The 22,425-nt window shown below is 46.6% G+C and overlaps 1 protein-coding gene across 1 annotated transcript in view; it reads right to left on the bottom strand.

The window, feature by feature from the left end:
• The window catches only part of ATRN (attractin), a 150,346-nt gene that overhangs the window by 54,226 nt on the left and 73,695 nt on the right, over window positions 1–22,425 (bottom strand). Inside the window, exons 20-24 of the mRNA XM_064151189.1 lie at window positions 19,783–19,876; window positions 18,844–18,896; window positions 16,753–16,847; window positions 16,168–16,246; window positions 15,611–15,768 (exon numbers count right to left, since the gene is read on the bottom strand). Of these exons, the coding sequence (XP_064007259.1) occupies window positions 15,611–15,768; window positions 16,168–16,246; window positions 16,753–16,847; window positions 18,844–18,896; window positions 19,783–19,876 (479 nt within the window). The remainder of the gene's footprint in view (window positions 1–15,610; window positions 15,769–16,167; window positions 16,247–16,752; window positions 16,848–18,843; window positions 18,897–19,782; window positions 19,877–22,425) is intronic.

The following is a 22,425-nucleotide window of genomic DNA, read 5'->3' as shown; positions in this document are numbered from 1 at the left end:
TGGTCAGGCTGGAAGAGTTGGGGGGGGTCAAACCTGGAGAAGAGAAGGCTTCCGGAAGACCTTCTGGTGGCCTTGCAGTGACTAAAAGGCCAACAGGAATGATGGGGAGGGCCTTTTTACAGGAGAATAGTGATAGGACAGGAGTGATGACTTTACATTGAAAGAAGGCAGAGTTAGCCTAGATGTAAGAATGAAATCCTTCACTGTGGAAGTGGTCAGACTACCCAGCCCAGTGGCACAGGTTGCCCAGAGAAGTTGTGGATGTCCCATCCTTGGAAGTGTTCCAAGGACAGGTTAGGCTTTAAACAGACTGATCTAGAGGAAGGTGCTTCTATCCATGGCAGGGGGGTTGGACTAGGTGAAATTTAAGGCCCCTTCCAACCCAAACCACTCTATGAAACCAGATGGAGAGCCTCGCATGTTCCCCTGTTCCTCCTCCGCTAGCAGTTCAGGACCATTCACACACCATGTTCTGTCTCCACTGGGGACAAAGGGACTCAATTCATATCAGTACTGTCTTCCTTCCCTCACCACACTCCACATGAGACATCAGTAAACAGGCAAGTGGCAATGATATTTGGAACAGGACACACTCCTACAACAGGAGCATAAAGGAGAGAAAAGCAAGTCCAACTTAGGAAAGCAGAGAAGTGCAACAGAGAAGGCTCAATGTGAAGCAGGCTGCTAGAGCATGGTGCTTGCTGTGAATTGAGAAGATTCAAAAGGTCTCTACTGCTAGACCCATTAACTTCACCCAGCAGGTGGGAGAAGGCCACAGCACTGGTGTCTGCAAAGCCTATAGGCCCACCTAGCCCTGAAAAACACAGAAATTCAGAGATTTCTTTATTTAAATTCAGTCCCAAAGAACTGAAATGCAAGCAGGTAAGACTGAGAGGAGAGAAGCTCCAAGGTTTCTGAAGAGACAAAGCCAACAGCCAGACAAGCTGCAGGTGACATTTATGTACACCTCCTTCTCTTCCCTCCTCAGTGCCTCCACTGTCTGCTTTCTTCATGGTTAGAGGCAAGGATTTAATCTGACCTTGGAGAACACAGACAACAGTAGAAGGGCTCTGTGGCCTGAATGCTGAGTGCCTGTGCTTCTGCCAAAGGAGAGCCCAGAAGCAAACAGTTTTTAAGTATTTTTGAGCAATGTCAAAGTCATCAAAGCTGTCACTTCGCCCTCTGCAACAGCAGTGGGGCAAAGGTTGTCCTGCTCAAGAGGAACATCATTGCTCAGTTCATCTCTTGCTTAGACACAATCAAAAGGAGCTCTGATGACACACGAGGCAGGAAACACAGCTCTTGGTGCTCTGCACTCAGCAGTAGCAAGAAGCCAACTCCACCAGTCTCAGCAGGGAGACTCCAGGAAAGCCCGAGCCAACCTGGCCAGCCAGCTCCACCACCTGCAAGGTGGCCTTGGCTCTGCCACAGGCTGTGGCTGTCTCATGTGCTCTGGGAACATCTCTCCTGAGCCAAGGCAAGTGGGTAAGCCAGCAGAGAGATAACCATAGGAATGCAGGACTCTGTTGCTATTTTTGAACTGACCCTGCTCATTAAGGACGAGACAAACTCAGCAGCAACTCAAAGGAGATCACAATACCCAGGTAAGCTTGGAACTTCGCCAGAGAAGGAGACCCCACAACCTAGAAGGAAATTCCACAGCCTAAGAAGCCATGACCTTCTTATAACAACTTTGCAGGTCCTGTTCTCACTGTTGGTGCTCTAGGAGCACTCCAGCTTTGTTTTGGTAGCTTTGGGTCACAGTATGGCAAAAGTTTCTTTCTGGGTGCCAGGGAATCAGCTGCCCTTGGTCCTCTTTCATCTGGAGAAGGATTGAGCAGGCCTGTCTCTGTCAAGACCCAAACTATTTCAATTGAGATGCACCAAGTAGAGTTTGGCTTTTTAACAGAGGAATAACAGAATACAAATCTCAGCGAATGAAGACATTGACAGTGAGAGATGGGTGTTGAATTTTCAGAAGGGAAGAGCAGCACTACAGCTCCTCACCTCTGGGCACAGTTAAGTGCAGAGCAGGACCTACTCTGAAAAAAAAAATCCCAAAAGATATTTGCATCCCCGAGGGAAGAAGCAAAGCTTGTTATAGACCAAGATTTCACCACCATCTTAACCCTTCCAGCAATGCTGCTCCCTGTAACCGTTTCTTCCCATACTTCTCCTAGCCCAGCAGAAGTGTGAAGTGTATTTGCAGCTGTAGAGTAAACCAGATTCCACAGCTCACTGCAGCTGAAAACTCATCATTTCTGAGCTAGCTTTCAGGTCACACCCACTTGCACCACTCACACCATGAAGGCAGGAGGACATTTCTTTTCAGAGGCACTGTGGACCTATTTCAAATGAATAGCAAGACTACATTTTGAGGTTAGGAAGGAAATTTGATCTCTGCAAGTCTTCAAGAGATGAATCTTTAGGGAAAGATTCTCTAGACAGAAAAGTTTAACCATAAAGAGAGCAGGTAAGGTCTCACAGCAATTAACTGTAACTTAGAAAACTGACACAAAACCAACTCAAGTGCAGCATGATTCAGAGGTGACAGATCCCAGAGAGCCTGTAAGACACCTTATGGTGTAGGTGTGGACATGGGAAGGAGGAGTTGTGACAGTCAAGTGAAAGCTGACAAGGTTGAGTAGAAAGTAACTACCCACAACTGCAACATTAGCTGAGCTGAAAGCTAAAGGGCCAGCAGAGATGGAACATAGAAAGCAGAGAAGTTGCAGACCGAAGTCCAGATCGATCTGCTCCTGCTTGCAGTAAAAGAATCACTCATTGCTCATGAGAGGCTCAAAGCCCATCCAGGCACACTCAGCAGACTGCTGCTCCACATCATGTGGAAGAAAAGCTTTTGGCCAACTCGGAGCACCTGCTCAGATTTACCTCCTACAACAACTGAAGATAAAATCCCCACTCAAGTTTGATTTCCACAGCTACTCCAGAAGCCAGGCTGTGGGGAGGGCCAATGAAAGAGACAAATGACTTCCTCCTCACTTTGCTGCAACACTCACCAAGCCATTGAGCTTTATGGCGCAAACACTTGATACTGTGCAAATATAAAAACTAGTTCACTTGTGAACTCGGAGCGAGCTGGAAATCGATTTATATTCCAATACTGCACCTCCTTACTGCAGCAGTCACAAATTGTCACTTTCCAGCTAATTGGCTGCAGTCAGCAGTTGGCTCAGAAATGCCAATTACCTGAGCTTTGTCTCCCCATGTGAACCCTCAGATGGCTGCGCAGAGCAAACAGGGCCAGAGCTGCCTCTAATTTACAAACAGGGCTTAAGATTTAGTTCCTCCCCACCTCCATTCCTCTGCATCAGAAAAATTACCACACAAATCTGACAAAGGGGAAGTATTTGCTCAGTGAACAGCCAGGTGTTGAATAGTGATGCTCATCTCAGTTTAAAGAGCACTAGCAAACAATGTTCTGCAAAGTCCTATAATTGGAACAGCAATCTCAGATCAGACCTGCACACCTTCCCACTACAGTAACACATCACCAAATGGCACAGGAAAGCTGAGGCAGGGCCAGAAAAAACACAGTACTTCTGGACAAAGGATGTGGTCTTATGGAAGGGGTCCTGCCCTGTGGCATAGGGGCTGGAACTAGCTGATGGGCCATGGCTTTAAACTGGAGCAGGGGAGATTTGGGCTGGCCACAAGGAAGGAGTTCTTCAAAATATGTATAGTGAAACACTGGAACAGGCTGCCCAGAGAGGTGGTAGAGACCCCAGCCATAATAGTCATGGTCAGACCTAATGGGGCCCTGAGCAACCTGACCTAGTGGAGACTGGACAAGATGACCTTTGAGGTTCCCTTTTAACCCAATGCATTCTGGGCTTCTATTCTATGATCTTTAAGGTCACTTCCAACCCAACTCCTTCTGTGATTCTATGAGTATTGGGCAAACACCTTAGAACTAAAGACTCAAAGCCCTTCCAGGATGGGGACTATACCACTGACCTGGGCAGCCTGGGCCAGGGCTCAAAAACCCTTTTAGAGAAGAAATTTTTCCCAGTACCCAATCTGAATCTTCCGTGGTGCAACTTGAGGCCACTTCCTCTCATCCCATTACTTGGCACTAGGGAGAAAAGACCAACACCCACCTCACAGAGCAGCTTTCTAGCCGCTCACCTCTCTTAAGCAGCAGACACTGCTGTTGGGAGGTACTGGTGGAGGATTCTGTTCCTTAGCATCCAGCACAGTTCTGACACCACTTGAACACAGGGTAAGCGACATCGCTCAGCAAACCAACTATTTCTGGAGGTTTTCAACATGGAAAGCATTAAAACTGAAGTGCACACCAGCTCAAGCATCCTCTCAAGCCCTGAAGTCCAGTTAACTGATGAGCTTTATGCTCTATGAGCACCTGTGTGCCACAAGCTTAGAAGGAATAAAAGTTGTTTTCTTAAAGAGCTTGCAGTGAAAATACACAAGTGGGAATCAAGAGGAAAAGGCAGAGTAAAGCAGCTAAAGCCTTTTTAGCCTTTTCTTGTCCTTTCTTCCTGATGCAAAATAGCTGGCAGATGGAAACAGGCAAAACCTTATGTATTGGATCACTTCTGACCAGACAAGACACTGGAAATGTATACAAGACAGAGACTAGTGGTGTGGTGGTATTAGTGGAGAAAAGTCTCCAGCTCCTCCTCTGAGGAAGCTGTGGTTTGTAAGTACCATATGGGAAGAGAGATTTAACCTGTTTACTAATCTGTACCACAAAAGGTTTGCAACACATCAGCCACAAACTCTCTACAAAAGATTTTACATCCTCAAAATAAACTATCAAAAGAAAGATACACATTTATATACCATATAGATCAACTATAGACAGTTCAAAGTATAGATTTACATATTATTATAGCCATGTACTATTACATTGATGCTCAGGGGGCTGGAGCACCTCTGCTGCGGGGACAGACTGAGGGAGCTGACATAGTTCAGCCTGGAGAAGGTTCCAAGGAGACCTAATAGTGACCTTCCGGCACCTGAAGGGACCACAAGAAGGCTGCAGAGAGACTGTTCCCAAAAGCCTGCAGGGACAGGATGAGGGACAATGGTTTGGAACAAGAGCAGAGCAGACTGAGATTGGAGGTGAGGAACATGTTCTGCACCAGGAGGCTGCTGGAACACTGTAGCAGGTTGCCCAGAGGGGTGTTTGAGGCCCCATGTCTGGAGATATTCAAGGTGAGGCTTGACAAGGCTCTGGGCATCCTGATCTTGCAGGGGGTTTGAACTGGATGGCCATTGGAGGTCCTTTCCAATGCAAACTGTTCTGTGATTCTGTATAGTTCAATATAAAAGAAGTTTATATTTCTATAAATAACCCCATAGAAATACCTTTCAGTGACAACATTTCCCATATCACTACACAACATTATAGCCACACAAACCTGCTGTCACAACACTACATGAAGTGGAGTAATGAGAAAAAAGCCAAACTTTCATCAAACTACCTATCTGCAGGGAGAGAAAAAATACAGAGAATGGCTTAGGCTGGAAGGGACCTCAGAGGTCATCTCCTCCAATCTCCCTGTCATGGGCAGGGACATGGCTGCTCAAGGCCTCATCCAGCACGGCCTTGAACTCCCTCAGCGAAGAGGCATGGCCAACAGATTTTGGGGCTTTAAGTGATGCACCAGTTACTATTATGAATCAAATGCTGAGAGCACTAACGTGCATTTCTCCACTGCACATGCCCAGGAGCTGCAGAAGTGGCAGTCTGATCTGCACCCCCTAAAACCAGAGGGAACACATCAGGCACTCAGGGAGGAAATGCTATGCCCTGGAGCAGAGGTGATCCTGCCCTGGCAGGAGCATTGGGCTGGATGATCTTCCGAGGTCCCTTCCAACCCTTAACACTCTGCAGTTGCGTGTGAGAGCTCACAGAAGGCTGATCCAAGAGCTGCTTCTGCATGTGTGGTCAAGAACAGCTCCAAGAGCTGTGAAGTCAGAAATCATAGGCTGGGCTCTTACGCTCATCAAGGTGTTACCTGTCCAGAGACTCAGCTGTGGTTCTGTGTTACAGAAATCTTAACAGGAGAAAAACAACACTGCTGGAGAGAGGAAAATTAACAACCTCTCTTTTATAAGCTCCTCTGTTAGCATTAAGGCATTGCTATCTATCACTGCAGCCTTTCTAGAACAAGTATTTCAACATTTTCTCTCATAAAGAAGTTCTTACCAACAGGCTGCACTGGCAGACCAATCTGCCACGATTGGTTTCAACCCCTCAGCCAAAATATTCAGGTAATTTGAAGACACTTTGGGTCAAGGTGTAGGGGCCAGGATGGTGCTAGTCCAGCATGCAAAGCAGACTGTTGTAAGAAATAACTACCCATGACACACATTGTTGAGGAGAAAAAAGGAAAATAAAAACAAAGGGATTAAAAAAAAACAACCAAGCAAACACAACCCCAAAACCAACAAAAGAAGTTGTCCCCAAACTGTATGTCCTGTGCTAGCTCTCCACCCTGCTGGGCAATGCTGCTATGAGCAACGTTCGACAATATGGTTAAATAAATAAATCCACAACCCTAAAAATATGAAGTCAGGAAACTAAGTGAGAGCCAAAGAAGTCTCAGTGACACTACAGGAACAAAAGCAGCCCCACAGAGCTGTCTGAGAGCTGTTATTTGCATGCTGAGGGCTCTATCTTCACCTCTGATAGCTCAACAAGCCGGAGGCTCTGGTCTGTCACTCTCTGTTAGCAGGGGATGTACTTTCCCCTCCTGGTTTGGCCAGGCTCACTACTGTGGTGCTGGAGCACCCTGCCCTCTTGCATTTCACTGCCAGTGCATTTATCTTCATGAACTCTGCCCACTATTCTTCACCTCTTTAAACCAGCCTCCATGCCAGGAAATCTATCCAGCTGTTTGGGTAGTCATAAAAGCTCCCTAGCACCAGCCCACATCACTCCTTCCCTGAGATAAAGTTGAGCCTGAGGCTTACATTTACACCCGGTGGTGGCACAGGCTACATGCAAGAGCTACTCAGCACAGAAATACAGCAAGTGTCAGCACAGCATCACCTTGGGCTTTGCCCAGCAGAAATTCATTGCCTGACATGACCTTGGTTTCCCCAGAAGATGACTGCTGCAGGTTCTGGTATTATGCTTCCAGACCTGCATCTTAAGGGGAAAAAAAGGAGATCAGCTTCCTTACGAGTAAGGCAATCCATACACATCTTCCTCTCATACCCAAAAAGCCCTCATCCTAAGAAATCCTCCTGGTGTTATTAAATCTGAAGCTCAGTCTACATCTCTCTGCTCTCCTATAACTTTGTTTATTTATGCAGCTATAGTTTTGCAGCAGCCACACGAGCAGACTCCCAATGCTGTGTGAAGACAGTACAATAAACTCTGCCAGCGTTGAGTCACTGCAGTTCAGCCTAAGTTGGAGATATAAAACCCCAAGACTTCAGGGGCTGGGACAAAGGACAAAAAACACAAGAGCACCTGGGGGAAGTTCAGCCTGAGCAACTGCTGAGGCTGCTGAAGCCACCACCACCAGTAAGAAGTTGCAACACATCCCAGTGAGGGTTAACTACCTTTGAGAGAAATCCTCGATTGGAAGGCTTTAAGAAGCTACCAATAAAAATGCTACTCAATACGAAAGGGCCCAGCTTCTGAAAGGGGGGAAATGCCACTGAATCAGTCAGGGTTGGAAGGGACCACAAGGATCAGCTAGTGCCAACCCCCCTGCCATGCCCAGGGACACCCTACCTTAGATCAGGCTGGCCAGAGCCCCATCCAGCCTGACCTTAAACACCACCAGGGATGGGCCCTCAACCACCTCCCTGGGCAACCCATTCCAGGCTCTCACCACTCTCATGGTGAAGAACTTCTTCCTCATCTCCAGCCTGAACCTATCCATCTCCAGCTTTGCTCCATTCCTCCTAGCCCTGTCGCTCTCTGATGTCCTGAAAAGTCCCTCTGCAGCTTTTTTGTAGGCCCCCTTCAGATACTGCAAGGTCACCTCAGAGCCTCCTCTTCTCCAGAATGAACAGCCCCATACTCTTTCAGTCTATCCTCATAGCGGAGCTGCTCCACCCCTCTGAGCATCCTAGTGGCCCTTCTCTGGACATGCTCCAGTACCTCCACATCCTTCTTGTAATAGGGGCTCCAGAACTGGATGCAGTACTCCAGGTGGGGTCTCACCAAAGCAGAGGGGGAGAATCACCTCCCTCGACCTGCTGGCCACACTTCTGCTGCTGCAGCCCAGGATCTGCTTGGCCCTCTGGGCTACAAGTGCACACTGCTGGCTCCTGTTGAGCTTCTCATCCACCAGCACCCCCAAGTCCCCCTCCTCAGGGCTCCTCTCCAGCCAGTCACAGCTTGGGATTGCCCCAACCCAGATGCAGGACACCACATTTGGTCTTGTTGAACCTCATGAGGTTGGCATGTGCCCACCTCTCTAGCCTGTCCAGGTCCCTCTGGATGGCATCCCTTCCCTCCAGTGTGTGTGCTGCACCACACAGCTTGGTGTCATCAGCAAACTTGCTGAGGGTGCACTCAGTGCCACCGCCCATGTCACTGACAAAGATGTCATCCTGTGGTGCCAAAAACAAGGCGACAGGAGCAGACGAAAAGGAAGCAGCTGTGTGGTGTTTTAAAGTATCATTTAACTGTTCTGGTTTAAATCTTTCCATCCCCAGCAGAAGATGTCAGTTTGCCTGCTCTGAAAAAAGCCAGTATGTAATTGCAGGGCTCCAAAAGTAATTACATTCAACAGCGAATTTCATCAGATTAACAAATTGATTTACGTTCATTGTTCGGTTTAAAGGGAACCTCTGCCACAGCCAGAGATGGAATGAGAGAGGCTCCAAAGCACCTGCAGTCGGCTGTAAACAAAGGCAAGGGACATCATTAGCAAACAGCTCTGGCATTCCAGTGCTTTCAGAAGCAAAGGAAAAAGCACAGTTTGGGAAAAGAAGAGTCCCAGTGAGCTGGGGCTGACTGCATCTCACACCTACTCTGTTCCTCATTAAAAGTGCATGAGGCACGCTGAGTTGCTGGCAGGAAAGTGATGAAGCTCACCCTTCTCTGGAGGCTTCCATGCCTCCATAATTATTTTATCAAAGCAATCACTACCTATCTATATGTATTTTATTCTCTCTGGCCAACCATAAAGCCAGTTTTCCTTTCCCTCTCACTGAGAGCTTTCGGTCGATTAGCCTGTGGCTTCTGACTGGAGACGGACATGAATGTGGAGCAAGGCTGGAAATCTCCAGGGTGATGTCCACTCCTTGGGGATATTTATGCCCTGTATCAAATACCCAATGTTTCCTCCAGACACCAGTCGCTGCCTCTGCTTTTTACCCATGGTTGGGTTTCTTCACTCTGTCTTACTCTGTGCATTATCAAAGCCTTTCAGTCAGGCTGCAAACCTCAAAGAGGTAACCCTAGAGAGCAACACCACCAGCAGCATTCAGGTCACCTTAAAGAGGTCAAAAGCCTTAAATGAAAGGAAGGTGGAAGTGTGGGATCCAGCATTCCTCCAGCTCTGTTTTGAAGCTGAGGGCTACTGTGATCCTCAGCTGGCAGGAGCTGGGGGTACCCCAAAGCTTTGGCTGGCTGAAGCAAAGTGTCATCCATCACTTGGCTCTGCAAGGAAACAAATGCTTCCCCAACCACATCAAACACAGACTGGTAAGTAAAATCAAAGCTTAACTGAAACTGGTATTAAGATTCATGATAATGGAGACCACCTGTTTTATGGGCAACGATGGCAATAAAAATAGCAGGATGGAGAATAAGCATCAGAAGAAGAAATTTAATCCAAACTGCTTTAATGAAGGAGATTCCTTTGAAAAATGAGGACTTGAGAAGATTTCAGTATTTGCATACTGCTGGACACAGGAACCATGAAACATTAAAGTCATGATGATAAAGATCAGAGTGAGAGCTTTGTCTGAGGATTGTGAAGACTTTTTAGGAATGTAGCTCCTGGCACTTTATAAAATATTGGCTACTCTTCCCCACTTACAAAGCCATGTTCAGCACAAGAAAAAAAATGAGCTGCTTTAATCAGCCAGAGAGCCACTCCTGAAGAGAAGAATTTCAGCCTAGTTTGTAAGTCTTCTCTGCTCTGAGACCCAGCTGACACCAGCAGCATATGGCTCTATGTGAACTCTTGCCTGCATGCTCAAGCTGGCAGTATCTACTGGCTTAAGCAAAAGACACACTTCCAAAGCCATGGCCAGCTCTGCAAAGCCAAGGAGGTGGGAATCATAGAATGGTTTAGGTTGGAAGGGACCTCAGAGCTCATTCAGTTCCAACCCCCTGCCATAGGCAGGGACACCTCCCAATAGAACAGGCTGCTCAAGGCCTCATCCAACCTGGCCTTGAACACCTCTAGGGAGGGAGCAGCCACAACACCCCTGGGCAACCTGTGCCAGTGTCTCACCATCCTCACTGTAAAGAATTCTTTCTCTACTGAGAAGAGACTCTGCTCTCTCACAGCCCTCCATACATTTCCAGCCTATCATTGTAAACCAGTGGCAACTTTCTACAGGTCACAGGAAGTCATCAGTGAAATTCATGCAAACCCAGAGCAGTCTTCAGCTGCAAGGAGTGCAGAAGTCTCCTCATGCACAGGGATAAACAGAGCTTATGCTGTTACTTTAACAACTAATGAAAGAAGGAAAGGTCACAAAACCAGTATCAAAATCAGTAATCACAGCTCTTGAGCTGGACAAGCTTGAGAAGTGGCCTGTGTCAGATCCATGAGATTCAACAAGGCCAAGTGCAAAGACCTGCACCTGGATCAGGGCAATACTGTTATCAACACAGAATGGGGAACGAAGGGAGCAGCCTTGTGGAAAAAACTTGGGGGTGCAAAGCTGGACATGAGCTTACACTGAGTGCTTACAGCTCAGAGCCAGCCCTGCCCTGGGCTGATCCCCAGCAGTGTGGGCAGCAGGGACAGGAAGGGGATTCTGCCCCTCTGCTCTGCTGAGACCTCAGCTACAGTGCTGGGGGCACCTCTGGAGTCCTCAGAACAGTACAGAGAGAGACCTGTTGGAGCAGGGCCAGGGGAGGCCACAGCCATGCTGGGCAGGCTGGAAGGGCTCCACTGCTGCTCCATCAAGCAGCACGTGCAGCAACGCTGAGGAGCTGGGGAGTGCTTCTCTGAAGCCCAAGGTGGCCATGAAGTGCCAAGCAAACAACACACTCAGATTCTGCAACTGGCATATTCTGTATGAAAGAGGCTGCAAAAATGCTTTTTTGACTCTTCCTGTTCCTTGAAGCATTTGGCTCATAATTAAGGTTTAAGCACATTCAGATTGAAATACTTCAAGCAACTCGAGAGAAAGAGAGGAGGCAATTGCCAGTTAATGACACAATTACAAACTCTGCTTTGCCCTTAATCAGCTGCTAGGCACCTTCCACCACTCAGAAAGGGAAGATCAATGCCAAAGGCTCTGTGGTGGTCTGGGAGAACAAAGATCAAGAATGAGATGGGACAGAAAGTTAATGAAAACAAGAGTTTGGGTAGGGAAGGAGACCAGAACACAAGTTTGTGTCTGGTAGAGCACAGCGACAACAGCTGGAAGGGAGCAGCTTACAGTCATTACACGGGGTGAACATTTGCTGTTTTGGCTGGTCTGAATTTCACCCCCTGTGCCTTCAGGAGAGGGGTTGGCTCACTGGAATTCACTACAGGCAGAGCAGCTCTAGTGTAAACCCCATGAAAAAGTGCTGACATCTACCCAGAACTGAAGAGAATTTACAGCTCTCACCACTAACTGCTTGCCAGTTCCAGAACTGAATTTCTGCCTTGGAGCTAGCTGACTGGATTGTAACCCACAAGAAGAGGCCCTTGGAAAGTTTCTGCACCTAATTCCCTTGCTTCTTACTGTAACATTGTGGATCTGATCATCTGCATTCCATGTCTGTGCTGTTGTTTATGTCCCACAGCTCTTCTCTACTCTGAGGTACATACTAAAAAAACAGCAAAGCACATCCACAACAAATATGTAGAAACCAGGAAAAACAGTGAGGGGAAAAAGACCATATGGCATTCACCTGACAAAATCAATCCTGAAACATCCACTTGTGTCCTCTTCTGAGTAGAAGATCAGGAATACTTTGGGCAACTCTTCCCAAGCAGGACAGAGGCAGGTGAAGAGCTGTTAAAGGTTTGTACACCACCTAGAAAGTTACTGTGCCAATGCCAGGGAAAGTTTGCTAGCAGAGAGGAGCTACAAAGCAAAAGGAAAGGCAAGGCCAAGATGTTTTTGACAAAACCTTACCCAGGTTTTCAACAGAGCTTGGCAAGCCAAGGTTTTGAGTGACCTCTTCAACGGAGCCTCCCTCCTCAGAAACCTCTCAGAGAGGTGGTGTCAGGAAGCAGACTGCTGCCTTCTGAAGCATTCCTGCACTCTGCAGCTTTAGCTCTTTCAACAATCACTTTAAATCCTTGCAGAGACTTCTTAAACCAACATAGTCAACCAAAAAACACCATCCCTGAACTGAAGTGGTTTTGAAGAGAGGTGGAGCAAGAATGAAAAAAAGAAAAGGAAGGCAGAATGCAGGGCTGGCAGGGACAGAGCTACCTCTGACACAAAAGCGCGTTTCTGCTCTCCAAGGCCAGAGAGAAAGCGAGACAGATTGCAACCAAGCACTTTATTCTGAAGTTTCTAATAGTGAAAACAAAATATTGAAAACGAGACTCTGCTCTGCCTGCTCACTGTGATATTCAAACCACCACAGAAACCCTTCCCAGCTATCGGCTAGCCATGGCACACTGCACAGGAACAGCGCAGACACATGTGTGAGCTGCCAGGTGACGCAGACACACAAGCAGGGAATGTTTTCCAGCAGTCTGGCAGCAGCAGAGTCTCACTGACTTCATCAGCCTTCTTCTATTAAAAACATTCCCATTCCAAAAGGGAAACTGAAACGTGTTCTGTATCTCCATGAAGCAACTTTTATCTAGGGAAATATACAGCCAGCATGTGCTCAGGTGGCTAAGAGGCCAACAGCTTGGATCAGTCCTGGAGATGTTTAAAGGTCATTTGGATGTGGTGCTTGAGGATATGGTTTAGGGCAAACCTTGTAGAGTAGGGTTACTGGTTAGAATTGATCACCCCAAGAGGCTTTTCCAACCTGACTGATTCTGTGGTTCTGTGCAAAGGAGATGCAAGTGGCCTTCTCCAGGAACATAGCCACATAACAAAGAACTACTGGGCCCAAGACATTTAACAATTTAATGTTAGAGACAATTTAATATTAAAGATGACAAAGTAACATTAATTTGGACCAAAAAATGCTTCTGTAATCTATGAACTGAAGAGCAAACTAACAGAAATCATACAGACCACATAAGATATTCCTGGATGTTGATACTGATGCCAGACCTCTCCATGATAAGGCTCTTCCAAGCAGTATAAGCTACTGCTATTTTGGACTGTTTTGGCAAGTAACAAGGGCACTCAGAAGGACTGGTGATACAAAATTAGCTTGGATTGAGAGCACACAAGCACATTCACATTAAATTAAGGATAAAGCAAGGCAAGTGTTGTCAGAGAACCAAAGTTCACTCTTTTTAACTATGCAAAATGAAGTAGTACAGTAAAATAAAGTAACCTAAGGAGATAAGGAATGGGAAAGCAGTCCTCTCGGGTCAAAGATGCAAAACTGTTCCAAAGCTGTAGCTTCAGAACTAATCTCCAAAGGACATGAGGAGCAATTAAAGGAATCTATATATTATGGAGGTGAAAGGGAAGCAATAAGCCAGCAAGCAGTACAGAGATAAACTAAGAACTGCCAAATGTCAATCTCTGCTAGACATCAGCACACAACAAACCAAACACTAAGAGATACTGCAGCCACATAGCTAAAGGAGATGAGAAAGGGAAAGCAAAGTCAGTGTGCTGTGAGGATAGGCAACAGATTAAACCCATCAGCTGCATCCTAAAAACTACACTGAAGCCTTAATTAAGGACAAGAACACTGAACATAAGTGCAAGGCAAAGCACATCTGACAGGAATGTGATTAAGGATGGATACAACCAAAGAGGGGACAAAACTCCAATGTTCTGATGCATTCGGGGCCAGAGCAGAGGCGAGGCTCCAAGACATGGGAAATAACACCTCTGGTAGCAAGGCTGTCTTTTGATCAGGGCCTGCTGTGACAGGACCAGGGGGGATGGGTCTAAACTAAAAGAAGGAGATTCAGCATAGAAAGAAGGAAGATTTATTTTTATTTTTTTACACTGAGGTTGGTGAGACCCTGGCCCAGGTTCCCTAGAGGGGTAAATGCCCCATCCCTGGAAACATTCCAGGTCAAGCTAGATGGGGCTCTGAGCAACCCACTGCAGTTACAGATGTAGCCACAAGAATGAGCAAAGCACAACAGTGCCATAAAAGGCCCTAAGAGGGTCCATAAAGGCAGCAGCAGTACACTGGAGAAAGCAAAGCCTGACCAAAACTGTACCAGTGAGATTAACACAGGGGAGCCCAGAGGAGAAACAAATGAGGCAACTGAACCTGAGTAACCTGCTTCACAGGACAAGATGATGAGGCTTTGTCTTGCTTAATGCCAACAAACAAACACTAAAGGTTGATAGAGGATGTGACCTGTGCGAATCCATCCAGGGAGAGCAGGAGTCTCAGCTGCCAAACAAGAAGATGGATGGGACCTTTAAGCTCAAGGACAACACTGACATAGGAAAAGTAAGTGGAAATTCATCATAAGTACAGGTGGAGTGGGGACTGGAGTACACACAGGAGAGCTTAGGGGACAGAAGGCAGCACTGTTCTTAAACATCTGAGGTCTTAACTCAGTTCTGCACCAAGAAATAGCAAATAAATAAATCAGGTTGAGGCACAGTCCAGCACTGATTACGGAAAGTCAACTATCAGCCAACCTAACTGGTAAATTAAATAAAACCTCATTTTGTTCTGACTCCTGTGATCACTGACTTGATAAAAGAGAAGCCTGAACAGTTAAATAAAGCACCACACAGATGCCCGCCTTTCTAGGCAGGACCTTACACTCTGACAGCAGTGTTTATCTAAAGGAAAACAAGGAGGCTTAGGACCTGCTTGGTACCCAATGACAGCACCTTGCAGCTCTTGCAAACTCCTTCATAGCTAATAATTAGGACTAGATAATGATTCATAAAGTAAAAACTCTCCAGATGGAAAATGGTTAGCAGTATTTTAAGTGAGTCTCTGTTTAGCTCAACAACAATATCCACATGTTTGAAGTCAGATGTGTCACAGATCTGTACACCCATTTGGGATGGAAGGGACCTTAAAGACCATCCAGTTCCATCCCCCAACTGTGGGCAGAGATAATTTGTGTTAAAGCAGTTGGTCAAGGCCCCATCCAAGCTGGCCTTGAACACAGCCCTGCAGATCAGCAAGCATCTGACTTTATTCCACAGCACATTTTCAGCCCCACTGAGCTGAGGCAACATCAGAACGAGATGAACCTCCCTGCTCTTAACAAGGGACATCAAACCCCGTGCATGCTGCAGGATTAAGCTTACAGCTGGTTTGGGATGGACACCACCAAACTGCTACACTGCTTGAGGGACAGCAGGAAGTACTTTGGAACAGTGAATTCCCCCCCCAAGCAGCCCCTACCTGTATCTTTATTGGCCAGGTGAAGTTGCTGACGTAGACGAAGAAAGTGATGTTCGGATTGTTGCGGAAGTCAAATTTCTCATTGGAGAAGCTGTCCTTGTACTCTTTGATATTGGTTCTGGAAACAACTGGAACCTCCTCCCCAGCCTGCGTGCCAGCTAGGGCAAAGGAGGGAGAAAAGAGGTTTCAATGCACTTTTCAAGAAGCAAACAAAAAGGGTAAAGGGAGATGAACTGTAATGTCCCACAACCAACTTCTCATCTGAACAAGACTATCCCAAGCCACTCTGCATTGTCAAAATCACTGCATGCCAACACACTGCACCACCAAACAAACAAACTATTCCCCTCCTTCACCTTTCCAAATTACACAACTGAGACAGGAAGCCACAGTTCATTGTACCGTTTCACTTCTACCCCCCAAGCCTAATACTCACAGCCACTACAGAGCGAGTTCACAGGTTAACCCCCTACTAGGCTTCTCCAATTACACCTGCATTTGTTTAAAACTGGTAAAGGAAACAGAGTACTAAGGAATGGAGATCATGCCCATCTTACCTGCAAAACTTGTAGACCAAGTGATGTTGAGATTGAAGTTTTTAGAAGCATTGATAAACATGTCCAGGTCTCTGTTTTGCTTGGGGAGAAAAAAAAGGAAAATACATTTTCAGGATAAGAATTTTACTGTGCTGTTTCCTAGCAAATCTGCACTGAAAAATGTAATCTTGGAATTTGTTATTCCCATGAAGCAAACACATCAAGCAAAACACTATTTAGATTTTCTGAAAGCAGCATTCTCCTCCCCAAGAAAAGCAGAAGAAAAAACAAACCAATCCACATGCATAGAATAAGCCAGGAAGAAGAGAGGCACAACACAGTGAGTGAACCACAAGCACAACTAGAGATGCTCAGTAACTGTCCAAACAACCACAATGAACCAGCTCTGGCTCTTTATGAAATTCTACGATGAAGACTTGAAATTGCACGGCCAAGAGAAGCTCAAGGGGAGCTCTGGTTGCTCTGTGGAGCTGCACGAACCTGCCACATTACACAGACTCACAACCTGTAACAATTCCCTGTCCCTGCAGCCAAGGAACAATGAACACATACGCAAAGGCTGAAGTTGGAAAGGAGAACATTTACCTCCTCAGGTGTTGCTACAAAGTTGATTGCTGTGTAATAGCGATCATCCTCTTGAGACAGGCTGAAGGTGAACTGATAGTCAATGAGAAGAGTATCTGCAAGGAAAGAATGGAGGAAGTTATCCTGTGGCTTGGAATAAGCTTCTGCAGAGCAGACACGGAATGTGTCCAGGGACTGGGCATCTCCCACCTCTCTGGGCAACCTGGGACAGTGTCCCACCACCCCCAGAGTAAGAACTTGTTTCCTTCTATCAGCCATGGAGCCCTCACTGCAGAGAGGGCAGAGCTGCCCATAACGAGGGCTGCAAGGGCATGGCTCAGCCAGGATTCCCACACAGCAGCTGCTTCTTAACAGACCCAGCTGGCAGTCCACTCTGGGTCACATCATGTCCAAGCATGCCAGTTTTTGCTCTACCTGTAAGCCCTCCTATGCCCATGCCTGCCTGCCCCTCTGTTAATCAGCAGTCAGTTTTGGACATACATCCACCACCCTCAGTCATGAGACTGTTTGAGGAACAGGATGCTGGCAAACATTCCCAAAGCCATGCAGAGATATTGCAAGCAGTAGCAAATGTGAAGCTACAGACTAGGTTGGTTTTGTCATATTGGCTCCTGGAGCCCCTCTGCTGGATGGCCACAAGCCAGACAGCCTTTTTGCCATCTACACACAACTCCTAGGAAGCAATAAGAAATTTTAATGGAAAAAAGCCAAGTGAGCCTTGGCACAAGGCTGCTTCTCTAGCATGAAGCTGTTCCTGGAAGATCTGTAAAGTTTTGACTTTCCCTCCTTTTACCCATCTTAGCACCCCTGCCACTGGCAGTAATGAATTGGCTTATCCTTGCAGAGAGACTGCCATGAGAAGCCCTCAGTGACCTTGTCTGGCTGCACAAGCAGAATGCAACTGTACTAAATGGAGCTCAGTGGCAATTTCTGTGCTGCAGAAAACCAGTCTTTGAGACTCCCAGCTCTGTGTACTTTAAGATCAGATCTATCCAGGCCTGCCAATGTGCTGATTGCTAATATTTGTAAATAGAAGCTGGAGAATTTCCATTAAGTAATTTGAATCTTGGCAAATCATGGCCTCCAACTGTTCATTCCAGAGGAAATGTGGAGATGCTGAAGCCTCACCCAGTCCAACATGGGACAGAATCTTCTGAAACCAGCATTCTGCACATACAAAACACTAGAGACAGGCTTCAGCTCTGACTTATTAGGTATAGACTTTAGAGTATTCTCTAAAGGACAATATTTCATTTCAAAGACACACAAAAAATATCTGATAGTTTGTTCTGAAAGATCCAAACATCACACAGATCTTAACATGAAGGCTTTGATTATTCCCTTTGAACAATACTTCTGAAACAATTCCTGTTTCTAAAGATATTAGTCCTTCCTGTAATAATCTACTTTCTAAACAGATGCTGAGGTAAAGAAAGCTAGTTTTAAATCACAGAATCCCAACATCGTAAGGGTTGGAAGAGACCTCTGGAGTTCATCCAATCCAACCTCCCTGCTGAAGTAGGGCACCCATAGCAGTTTGCCCAGGATCACAAGATGGGGTTGGAATCTGCAGAGGAGACTGCACAAACTCTCTGAGCAGCCTCCAGCACCCCCACAATAAAGGAGTTTCTCCTCATGTTCAGATGGAACCTCCTGAGAACAGTTTGTGTCCAGTGCCCCTTGCCCTATCACTGGGCACCTCTAACAAGAGACTGGCCTCATCCTCATGCCCTCACCCTTTAGCTCTTGGTGAGCAAGGCTCTCAGCCTTTGCTCCTCACAGAGATGCTCCAGGCCCCTCAGCATCTCCACAGCCTCTGCTGGAGACGCTCCAGTAGCATCCTGTCTCTTTTGAAATGAGGTGTCCAGAACTGGAGTCACAACTCCAGATGTGGCCTCACAAGGGCAGAGTAGAGGGACAGAAGAAACTCCCTGGCCCTGCCAGCAACTCTCTTCTTAACCACAGAATCCTAATCTAATACATAATCACAGAATAACAATCTTCTTAACCATTCACATAAAAATAGCATTTGAATCACTTCTTTTAAACTGCACATTTTTTATCTCCAAACAAAAGCCCAGGAGTACTCACAGTAACACGTTCCTTTAAGTGGATTTCCCTGATATCTATTTTCAACTTCACACCTGAAAAGAATAACAGCCTTTAATCAATGGACATTTTTCTTTCCAGTTTTATTTTAGTCCTAGCCACTAAAACTCAGAAAACACTTCCTGTGATGATAGCAGGGCAGAATCAAAAGTAAAAGATGCATGTCTGAGCTGTAGTGAACTGCTGCAGAAACTCCATGATTCCTGCAAGTCTACTGGGTAGGCAGCAAAAATGAAACGTAAAGCTTGGGATATTAACCTTTGCATCCACTTGGAATGTTGTTTATTAGCTCTGCACAACTGAAGGAACTCGTTTACTACAGGGAAAAGCTGAAGTTTCCATTTACATTTGAGGCTATTCCAGGATCCAGTCCTATAAATGGTTACTCACGTGAGCAATGCTTTAAAAATAGACCTGGCAAAGAGATGATTTGGAATGAAATTATTTCCACTAACCTTACACTGAAAGCATTTCTGTTACGCTACAGAGAAACCCGCAGCAAATTGGTTGCTGTGAAACTGCTCCATTCAGATACCGCAGTGTCAAAGTCTGCTCTCAGATCTGTCTGCACCCTCCCCCCCAGAGCAGCCTATCACACAGATTGCACAAATCTACCAATTAAAAAGAAACCACAGGGGGATAAGGCAAAGGGGTAGCTATAGTTTAGCAGGTGTGGGTGTGATTTTTTCACCTCATGCCTTCTGCATGTTGTTCCCACTTGAAATGTTATTCCAAATGTAAATCCTGTGGAACTCATTGTGCTCATCTCCCTGTCCCCAGAGGGAGCGTGGCTGGCTGTCCCATCAGTGGAGTTAGGTAACTGCCAGCAGGACATCATAAATACACTCATTAGAAGTCAGGGTTCCATGTGGGTATGGGCTTGGCCTTTGGATTTCAAATCACCAAGAGAAATGAACTCACAGCTGACATTCGTCTCCTTTTATTCCCTTGGTGGTGCAGAAACACTTCCCTGTATTTGTGTTGCAGACAGACGCGTGGCCGTTGCACTTGCAAGCTGTTGAGCAGAGGAGGGGAAAAATGCAATGTTGAATGAAGCAAGAGCAAGAGCTTTGATAGTAATTAAGTCCTTTGGTTGCCAAATTGAGATACATCAACAATTAGAGTGCACATGAAAACCCATTTGGTACTCTTTGGTTTCTTTGTGATACAGAACACAGCCAAAAATAGAAACGTGTCAAAACACGGTGAGTGAGGGCTCCAGGACTGGTGGTTAGGCTGAAATCACCACCAGACTCTGCTCTTCAGCCTCAGAAAAGTATGTAATTTCTTGCTGTTGCACAGCACTGAGGATACCATAACTGGCATGGAGACAATAGAACATGGAACAGTTTTGGGCTGGCAAGCACATTTCCAACTCCAAACTCCTGAGAGAAGACTCTTTTTGCAAGCAAAGCAAATCTCCTGGTGTTTTGGGGGCTTCTTCTAGAAATAAATGAGCCTTTGAGAAGATCTTGTCACTGTCAGCAGTGGCTGCTGCTCACCATGTGATGCCCACGGTCTATGTGGGGTTTGGAGTGCATGCCCCAATCTACTGCAGTATAGCTGTAGCCTGGCCTCACAAGCTGAGCTGCCACTAAGCCATGGCTGAAGCAGATCAGCATGTCCTAGATCATCACAGAATGGTTTGGGTAAGAAGAGACCTTTTAAAGCTCACCAAGTGAAACCGCCCTGCAGCCAGCAGGGCCATCTGCAATTAGAGCAAACAACGTGACCCGGAATGGTTCCAGGGATGGGGCATCTACCACCTCTCTGGGCAGCCTGGGCCAGGGTCTAACCACCCTCAGTGTGAAACATTTCTTCCTTCTCTCCAGTCTAAATCTCCCTCTTTCAAACCATCACTCACAGGCCCCTGTCACAACAGACCCTACTCAAAAGTCTGTCCCCAGCTTTCTGATCCAACCCTTTAAGTATTGAAAGGCCACTAGAATGTCTCCTTGCAGCCTTCTCTAAGCTAGACAACCCCAACTCTCTCAGCCTGGTCTCCCAGCATTGTTGTGGCCCTTCTGACTACATAAGGTTTGTGGCATGCCCAAAACAGAGCAGCTCCTAGACTCCAAGCCTGCTTAGATGCAAACCAAGGTGTGACAGATGGGAGATTTACTCCAAAAATCTCTCACTCCCGATTCAAATTTAAATGCCAAGGTTGAGACACTGTGAGACTTCTGCTCATAAAGAAGTAGAGGAGGCACACGTAACAGAAACCCCAAAGCAGATTGATAACCAAGCCAACACAAGCAGTTGCCTTCGGTCCAGTGGCTGCTGTAACTAGGAGAATGGATGTCACAGCTGTGCCCAGAGGGCAGGTGCCTTTCAGAAGATGCAGCAGTGATGTGGAAGGTGCATTCATTTGGAGCTGTGCAGGGTGGAGGGTACAGTACACACAAGGTCTCCGAGCCTGCTGCAAACAGGACTCTCTGAAGGCTGGTGCCTTTGCTAAGAAGATATCAGCCTTCTCATTCAGGAGACAGGTCCCATTCCAGGCACCAGCAGACTCCTAGACACAAAGTCCCTGTTATGAATATCCTTGCCAACCTTGGATGCTAATTTATGAACCCCTTTGATGACTTCTTTACATTGGCATGCAATGGAAGGGGCATTGTATCAGGGACACTTAATTGTGCTTTTCAGGTGTGGATGAGTGGTTTCCTAGCAGCAACACGGAACAAAATATGAAGGCTCATTGTGGGGACAGGCAGAGTGAATGAAGATTTGACAAAATAATTGCATTCTGTGAAGCCAACACACTTCTCATTAGTGGCATCTGAGCAAACTGTAATTCTTTGTACTACTGAGATTGCCTCACGCTGCCTTCCCTATGCTTTGCAAAAGCTAAGCAAAGTTAGACTCCATCAACAGTCAGCACTAGTACACATACACCAAGAGATATCTCCAATTCCATGCTGCTTAGACCCCCAGTACCTTCAGCACTACCATTAATGCTTCCTCACCCAGCTCCACAGTCCAGTGCTTGCCGAGCCTGAATGCTCCAATGTCTTTCCTGAGAACAGTCCTAGCTCACAGAACAGTATCACAGACTACTCTGGGTTAGAAGAGCCCCTTAATGCTCACCTAGTTCAGCCTCCTGCAGGGACATCTGCAACTGAAGCAGGCTGCTCAGAGCCCCACACAACCTGACCCTGAACTTAACTGTTTTCCTACCAACCCATAACTGGAGCTCACTCACTGAAGTCCTGGAACATACACAAAAGAGAGAAACGTTCTCATTGCTTTGCAGAAACAAATTACCGACCAAACGTACCAGACACCCCCACTGGAGCCCTAAAGTTCCCCTCTAGAGTCTCATGCTGGAGCAGAAAGCCAACACTTCCTGGAAATGGCTTTGTGACTATGAGGCATGGTCACAGCCTGAAGGTGAACCACCTTACAGTGAGGCTTCCTCCACCTTCTTCACAAACCGTGGGTCACAGCCTCATCCAGAGATGGCCACAGGGATGGCTGCTCCTCCTCCTGCATTATGCTGGTCTAGAATACTAACAGCAGCAGTGTGACCATCCTGCCCAGCACACCAACAGCTGTAGGAGT

This window comes from Pogoniulus pusillus, chromosome 11 (assembly GCF_015220805.1).
Source record: "Pogoniulus pusillus isolate bPogPus1 chromosome 11, bPogPus1.pri, whole genome shotgun sequence".
Classification (NCBI taxonomy): domain Eukaryota; kingdom Metazoa; phylum Chordata; class Aves; order Piciformes; family Lybiidae; genus Pogoniulus; species Pogoniulus pusillus.
Note: the sequence above shows the minus strand (reverse complement) of the source record. Positions and strands in the feature narration are given on the sequence as shown.